Consider the following 7,771-nt stretch of genomic DNA (forward strand, 5'->3'; position numbering starts at 1 on the left):
AAACTGAACCAAACTTTCCAATGAGCTAGCGGTGTTAGTAGTACTAACTTGCCAACCTCTCTTCTTGCCATGCCTGTTTTGTTGCACCTCTTAATCAACACGCCTTCCTCTCCTCCATGTCCTCTAATGGGTTCCTCGGTCTCCCTTCTCCTGCTCTTCTCCCTTCTCCTCCTCTCCTCTCTCCCTCTCTCTGTGTCCACCTCCTCCGACGTCCGAGCTGGCGCAGTGGACCACCAAGGCCGCCGCCACGTCCATGTCCTGAAGCCACGGCCATGGCCACACCGCACCCGGAGGGCGAGAAGGGCGCGGAGCGGCGCGTTCACAGCGATGCTGCCTCGCGGCTTCGTTCCGCCGTCGGACTCTTCTTGGAGCCACAACGACTCGCCGGAGTCCGTCCAACTCTTCTACGCCGGCAAATCCACGTCGCCGGCGCATCCGTAGTCGATTTTATTTCTCTCTCTCTCTCTCTCTCTCTCTCACCCTTTGGCCAATTTAATAAATTGGCATTATTGTTAAATTTTCCGGAGACATTCCTTGGTGTGCACTCCATGCAAACCAGGAAAATGAAGGAATGGCTCTGTTCTTGAGGAGTTCCTCATTTTTGTGTGACTTCCTTCATTCTCATTTGGAGAAATCAATATTGTATTGTTTAGCCAGTCAACCACCGTTCAACTGATAATTGGAACTTACACAGTAGAAATGGCAACAACCGTAATAATATATTGTAGAAGTTTTAAATTTTCTTATAAAATAAATAAATAAAAGAAATAAAAAGAGTTTTATTTTAATTCCGAAATTGGAAAAACTTGCTATTTATAGCATACTCGTCTTCTGGACTCAACCTCTTCCTCTCTCAAATCTGCATCACGGATTCTCGCCCATCTTGAGAGCGAGAGTGGCGTCGGCGATGGCGATCGAAAGCCGATTTTGATTCGACCGCTTCGATTTTTCGCTGCCGTCCAGTCGAATTGGCGGAGATTCGATCGGTCTCTTGGTCGTGTTTTCCGGTACTCCGAACGGATAAAATGGCTGCGGTGGCGGAGAAGACGATCGGGGCGGATGATTCGTTCATCGGACGCCAGCCGGAGGAGTTGGCCGAGGCGGAATACCAGAGCGATGTGCGGAAGCTGGTTGATTTGCTTTCCAATTTGAACCCGGCCGCGAAGGAGTTCTTCCCTTCCAATTACGCTGCAGCCGATTCTGTCGGCTGCCAAAAACCCGACGGGCGGCTTTCCGCCGATGCGCCCGTTTTTGAGGCATCGAGTGGAGATGGATCGCCGAATAGTCAGCCTAATTACCGAGTAATTTTTTTTTTCGCCTTAACACCTAAATTTTTGACTTCGTGCAATTGATATTCAACGATTTGCCCTTCATTTCAAAGATGGGTTGAAATTTTAGAAGTGCATTTCGGCCCCTCCTATTACCTCCACGATTTGGTGAACTTTCCTTTTTCTCCTAGTTCATTTTCTATAAAGCATAACAACGATGCTTAAGCAATTCTTTTTAGTTTTTTTATGGAACTGTTTCCGTCATGTTTGTTTCCCAGAGGTGGAATGTCTATAATCAGGGACGCAAGAAGAAGAATGATAGAGCTCGAGGAGATGAAAGGGAGGATAGCATTAGGCGTACTGTTTATGTATCCGACTTAGATCGGCATGTGAGTAATTTTGGCCAAAAAAAAAAAAAATCTGTTAGTTTGTTTATTTGGTCGTGTCGTATTCTTCTAGTTCTTGCATTCTTATCACTTCAATCTTTATGTATTGGATTTTTTTACATGTAGCGGGTGTTAATTATGTTAATGTTAACTTTGACAAATGTATATCAGGTCACTGAAGAGAAGCTTGCTGAAATATTTGCTAACTATGGTCAGGTGAGTTTCTTGAATTTTGTCTATATGAAACATTTCTGACTTGCAATACATGGGGGTTGATTCAAGTGACTACATTATTTGTTAATTAGTTATCTATGTAGAAATTTGATGAACTCAAATTTTGTATGTCCATTTCTCTATCCTGATAGCAGCAGTGCTACCTGTTGAAGATAATGATGCATAATTATTTTATTAATCATTTAAAGACCATTTAAATTATATCCTTTAAGAGTGTCATGAAACAAATCTACTGAATAGACAGGAATCAATATTCATGAAGGTATAATTAACCAGATAAAGAATTCACGGTTGTATTAGAGAGGAATTTGTGAAGTCTTGTCTGATCATCGTATTTCTGTAATTTGGCATGCCCTATGATATTTTATAAATCAAATCGTTGGGCTGTTAACCTGGTAGGAAGCAGGCTATACATGCCAAAATAAGTTAATAAAGCATAAAAAAGTTAATGAAGTGGAGATGCAATGCTAAAGTAAATGCCTTGAAGTCACCGTAAAGGATAAAATAAAAATTATATTCTAGAGTAATAGATGTAACTCAATAAATGATAAAATGAGAGAAAATATATTAAGATGATATATATGCCCACAAATGACCAATAAATTTATAGTTAGACGTGTTGAATTAATTGGAAGAGAAAATGCAAAGGAAGTATCAGTTAATAAATGATTACTTTGATTGATTTGAATATTATACATACTTGCATAGAGATCAATGGAAGGATGAGATTGCCCCCATAGGGTACCTAGTTGGCTAGAGAGTGGTAGATTTGCTACAATGGGGCAAGAATCAATTCCCAACGGGGGCATGTCCTTGGGAAAAAAACTCCTCCCACCCCTAGCCACTTGGCGGTCGGTTATAAGCTGACCTCGTGATTTACCTCCCTTCCCATAACTTGGGAATGGGCTGTGAGGGGTGCCTGGGGTGAGCGTAATTACCTTTTTTTTTTTACTATAATGGAGAGATGAGATTCATGTAGCCAACCCCAAATAGTTGGTATAAAATAATTTTATGTTGTTGTTGTTGTTGTTGATGGTATAAATGAATAAACAAATAAAATAAAGACATTTTAGACATTATTTGCAGAACCAGGTGTACAAACTATATATTTATTATCAAGTAAGTTAAATCAGGTAAGGCACAAGGGTAGAGACAAACATTTTTTTATGATCAAAATAATCTAGGTAATAGTAGTGATACAAGCTAGTATAGAGATCACTTGTGGTATCACAACCATATGCATCTCTTTATAGTTGTCTTATATGGTTTTTGTCTTGTTTTCCAGTGATTTTTCTCTGAATATATTTTAGCTCTTGTTTCCAATGAGGGAAGTATGCTGCTACAGTAAATTCCTCTGGAATTGTCTCCCTAGGCGGCCTTTCCCTTTGCTTCATTGGGAGGAAATGAGGGGAGTATGTGTTTTGGCTTCTGCCAAATTGTGCAAAAAGGGCATGATTTGAGCAGAATACTGACCATTTTTGAAAAAAAAGAATTTAATGTTAATTTGTTTTCTGTTTATCTTTGTTTGAAATTAGTTTGTATAATCTTTTAATCATTTTTAAAATTTAAGTTTCCCTACTTTTTTTTTCGCTTCATGGAAATGTCGAGAAGGAAACTCTCTTTCTTTCCTTCTCTCCAAGGGAATACAAACTAGGGAAATATTTTTACTCCTTGTTTCCTTCAAGGAAATGGCAAGAAGGAAACTCTCCTTTGAAATGCAAACTAGGGAAATATTACCTATTCTTTCCCTATGATTTTTTTTTCCTGTTTCTCTTTCTTTCCTCCACAACTTTCTTCCATCATAGGAAACAAGGTCTTTAATTTCATGATTAGTAGTTTAATATGGGGGACATCCTACCTTTGGATAGATTGGAGAACATTGAGTTTGTTTGTACTTTACTAATGAGAATTGATATACCTCGATGATTAAAGATGTGTTACTTTTTGTTTAGTCTCATTTTTGCCCATAAATCACAATTGGTAAGACTAGTTAGATGAGATTTACATAGCAGTTAATTGTTTGATTGGTGGGATTCAAAAAAGCTAATTTAAGGATTGTAGGTTCACATTTTCTTGTCATACCTTCAACAAAGTTTGAGTCTTCTTCCCCTGCCTTCAAGTGTCACCTGATATCTGTTGGCATGACTGAAACATATTGTTGCAACCATTGGCCAATACCAATTCTTTGTTGGCATAGGAACTTTCGTTTTGTTGCTTGACACAATTTTGACATTTGAGTTTCCATAAGAGAGGGGAGGGAATCGCCAATCAAAGAACTGTCAATAACAAACAAGAATAATATTGGAGTTAGAGAAATTGAGATGTATTTACCTTTTGCCCTTGTGCCAATTCCAATTCTAGTTATGCCATTGCAATTCCAACTTCAAAAGGTTAACTGAGACATATTCATGGACATTTGAAGAAATTAGTTCTAATACAATATGTCCTGAGAGTGTTATATAAGCTGGGTCTTGGAAAATTATGGACTTGAACTCACTAGGATGCTAATAGAACACATTCAATTTGGTATTAGTAAGGTATTGCCATTATTTGAGATACTTATTACGTTTTTCCAATTTGTTTATAGTTTTAATTCAAGTTTCAGATTAGTGTAGACTTGGAAGGTAAACGACTAAGTGGAAGCGGACAAATGTTTAAACCTTGGTTCTGCCAACTAATACCTCTTTACATGAAATAACTTGCACTAGATTATTCAGCCTGTAATTTAAAGTTGTACGTGGGAATTGTTAAGTCACAAAATAAGATTCCAGAAATTATGGTAGTTTTCTTTCATTTTCATTCTAGGCAAAATAAGACTTAGGCATGATGCCATCTCTGTCCCTAAATCAAAACTGTAGTAGACACACTAAATGACATTATCTAGCTGTTCACTGTTTGAGCTGTTTATATGGAGCAACTAAGAAACATTTGTAGTGTTTCTAATATTATTTTGTATCTTGAACAGTTGATATAAGCAGTTCAGAAATTTGTTTTCAATAGACCATTTTTCCCTTCAACAGCTATGGGCTGCTTTCATCTTCAAATTGCTCATTAATGACAAATTTCCACTTTTCTTATTCATTTCCATTCTAATTTTCTTTTGCTGCAAAATTTTTATAATTTAATTTTCGAATGCTTTTAGATGCTGAATTGATCTAAAACTATAGTGAACCTACATATTCACTAATCACTGTGAGAAGTGAGATAAGAGAAACTGGTTTGGTTCCTATTAAATGAGAAAGTTAGTGCCATCCACAATCTTAGTTTCTTTTTTATGTTATTGTTATTTTTTCAGTTGATGCCTCTTGTCAATGCTTTTTTTGTTTGACAATGTAGACATGCTGAGTAAAATGGCCAATCTTTTTATTGACTATCATAAGATTGATGTTCCTCAGGTAGTTGATTGTCGAATTTGCAGTGATCCTCATTCAGCTCTGCGATTTGCCTTTATAGAGTTCTTAGACCAGGGTGAGTTAATTGAATTTAAGTTCTTTTCATGCAAATGCATATGTCATGGAGTTATAAAAACAATTGATATTTTCTTTAGCTGGTGCGAGGGCAGCTTTGAACCTTGATGGGACCATGCTTGGTTACTTTCCAGTGAAAGTATTACCTTCAAAGACTGCTATTCTACCTGTGAATCGAAAGTTTCTTCCTAGGGTGAGAGCTATTCTTTCTATTTTTGTTCCATGCCTGGATGGCTACTGATTTTTATATAGATTTTCCACTTCACACCCAAATTACAACCAAGTGTTTATTTAGTTTGCTCTGAACGCTATCAACTTTTGTGACATCTTGTAGTCTGATGATGAAAAGGAAATGGTTGTCAGGACAGTTTACTGCACAAACATTGATAAAAGGGTAGGTCATCGTCTGCGCTCAGTATTTTGGTACCTATGTATCTTGATCTGCTATTACTACTTTATGAGAAGAATATGTAGCAGAAAGATATTTGCCACCCTACAGTTTCAGTGGAATAATGATTCATGAACATTCTGTTATATTCTACTGCAGTCAACTCAAACAGACGTGAAACTTTTGTTTGAGCAACTCTGTGGTGAGGTCAGTCTACGCCCATAAACTAGGATAAAGAATAATCATTGTAATCGTTACAGTAATAGCGAATCAATCTGTTTTTGTTTAGGTTTCTTGTCTGAGACTCCTTGGTGATACTAGACACACAACCCACATAGCATTTGTTGAATTTGTTCAGGTAATATTTATGCATTCAGAGTTCAAAGACTAATTTGATTGTTCAATCTGTTCTATTATGTTTTTTCATAGCCAGTGGTTTATGGATTTAGAGTTCAATTGTTCATTCTATTCTATTGTGAAGGAAAAAAGAGAAATTATCACAAAATTACCTATGGAGCTCCATTATTTGTGTTTATCTTTGTAATTCTTTCCCTCCTATCCCTATCTTCCATCCAATTAATAGATTCTTAAAGTTTATATTTACATTAGATCGAAATTCCATGTGGTGAACAAGAATAGTTTGGAAAGTAAAGCATTGCTTGTTCAGATGAAACACGACATCTCCAGAATTATCTTCTCTTGGAGTTCTTGTAACAAAATCTTTCCTTGATTTTTTTTTTCTCAACATCTAAACCTTTCAAAGTGTGTCAGACAATCTCTTGTATATGTAAAAATTTGGTGATTTCTGAAATGATGGTCTGATTTTGATGCCGAATAACATCCCGATGTCAACAAAATTTAATGACATAATGGATTCAAGTACAGATGTTATTACATTTAGAGTTATATTTGCTCATCATTGTATTTATAGATACCACTCCTGTTCATGGAACAATTTCCGTCAATTTTATTGTGTGCCTGCCGTGTCTAAGTTTGTTCATATTCTGTAAAATGTGCCAGGCTGAAAGTGCAATTTTAGCCCTGAACTGTAGTGGCATCATTTTGGGATCTTTGCCAATCAGGTAATTTTTTTTTCTTTTTACTGAATTTACTACTTGTTGCTGAAAAGCAGTCCTTTCAAACATCTTGCATATTTAGTCAGAATTGATGGGATCATTGGGTGTGCTACAGGGTGAGTCCTTCAAAGACACCGGTGAGGGTACGCGTACCACGGCCGTCTTCCTCTTATATCAAGCTTAATGACAATTCGTCCCTGCAATTCCTTGAATCTCATACGTTTCCCAATTAATTCCGAGAAAATCCTTAATGTTTGAAGTAGGCTCCTTGTTCCTTCCATTTGTTCATTTAGTCTGTAAGTCAAAGCAGCTCGGTCCAGCACAACTTAGTAATTCCTTAGATCAACTTATTTATCCAAGTCTAGCCAGTTGGAGCCTCTCTATTGAACTAGTGAACTAGATGCTCTGAGTAACCGGTTACTGATCCTCATCTATTAGCATCTTACTTATATGCTCAAGGTTGGTTATTTTTTTTGTTTTAATTATCATGAAATAAACTTGTACAGTGGTGGCAGATACCAATGCAGCCACTTTTGTGAGTTAAAACTCGAGCTAAATTCTTCAGTGATGGTAAAATCGAAAACGTTATGCTTTTTCATTAATATTTTAAACAATGTTTGTATGTTTTTTAACTCTCTCGTCTACGGTACTACCTGTTTTTTTCTATCGCGTATAATACATAAGCTTAAGTTCTCTGTTTTGAAATCAAATTGTTATGCAATAGCTTTAGACAATCTATGTAACAGTAGATATTGTCTAAATGTTCCTTTCTGAGAATAACAATAGCTCTTACAAGTTAGGCACCTGTAACTTGACTATTACATCTAGGTTCATGTTTACTTGGGTGATTGGAAGGGAAAAGCGAAAGGAGATGGGAAGGAAGCAAATCACTATGATCTCTCGTTGGATTTTTGAGATTCTTATCCTTCTTCTATGCCTCTCCCAAAAGCAC

The 7,771-nt window shown here is 36.9% G+C and overlaps 1 protein-coding gene across 1 annotated transcript; it reads left to right on the forward strand.

Annotated features, from left to right (window-relative positions):
* The first annotated feature begins 845 nt into the window (after positions 1 to 845).
* Positions 846 to 7,423, forward strand: LOC121995744 (polyadenylate-binding protein-interacting protein 8-like). Its single transcript, XM_042549510.1, has 10 exons — positions 846 to 1,301; positions 1,547 to 1,657; positions 1,826 to 1,870; positions 5,284 to 5,356; positions 5,436 to 5,548; positions 5,690 to 5,749; positions 5,903 to 5,950; positions 6,033 to 6,101; positions 6,764 to 6,825; positions 6,935 to 7,423. The coding sequence occupies exons 1-10, from the start codon at positions 1,026 to 1,028 to the stop codon at positions 7,050 to 7,052; spliced, it is 975 nt and encodes a 324-aa protein (XP_042405444.1). The 5' UTR covers positions 846 to 1,025; the 3' UTR covers positions 7,053 to 7,423.
* The last annotated feature ends 348 nt before the right edge of the window (positions 7,424 to 7,771 follow it).

This window comes from Zingiber officinale, chromosome 6A (assembly GCF_018446385.1).
Source record: "Zingiber officinale cultivar Zhangliang chromosome 6A, Zo_v1.1, whole genome shotgun sequence".
In the NCBI taxonomy this organism is placed as follows: Eukaryota; Viridiplantae; Streptophyta; class Magnoliopsida; order Zingiberales; family Zingiberaceae; genus Zingiber; species Zingiber officinale.

Coding starts and splice junctions, on each gene's coding strand:
- LOC121995744 (XM_042549510.1), top strand. CDS start 1,026: ATGGCTGCGGTGGCGGAGAAGACGATCGGGGCGGATGATTCGTTCATC. Junction 5,357..5,435: donor TATAGAGTTCTTAGACCAGG/GTGAGTTAATTG, acceptor TATTTTCTTTAG/CTGGTGCGAGGGCAGCTTTG. Junction 6,102..6,763: donor CATTTGTTGAATTTGTTCAG/GTAATATTTATG, acceptor AAAATGTGCCAG/GCTGAAAGTGCAATTTTAGC.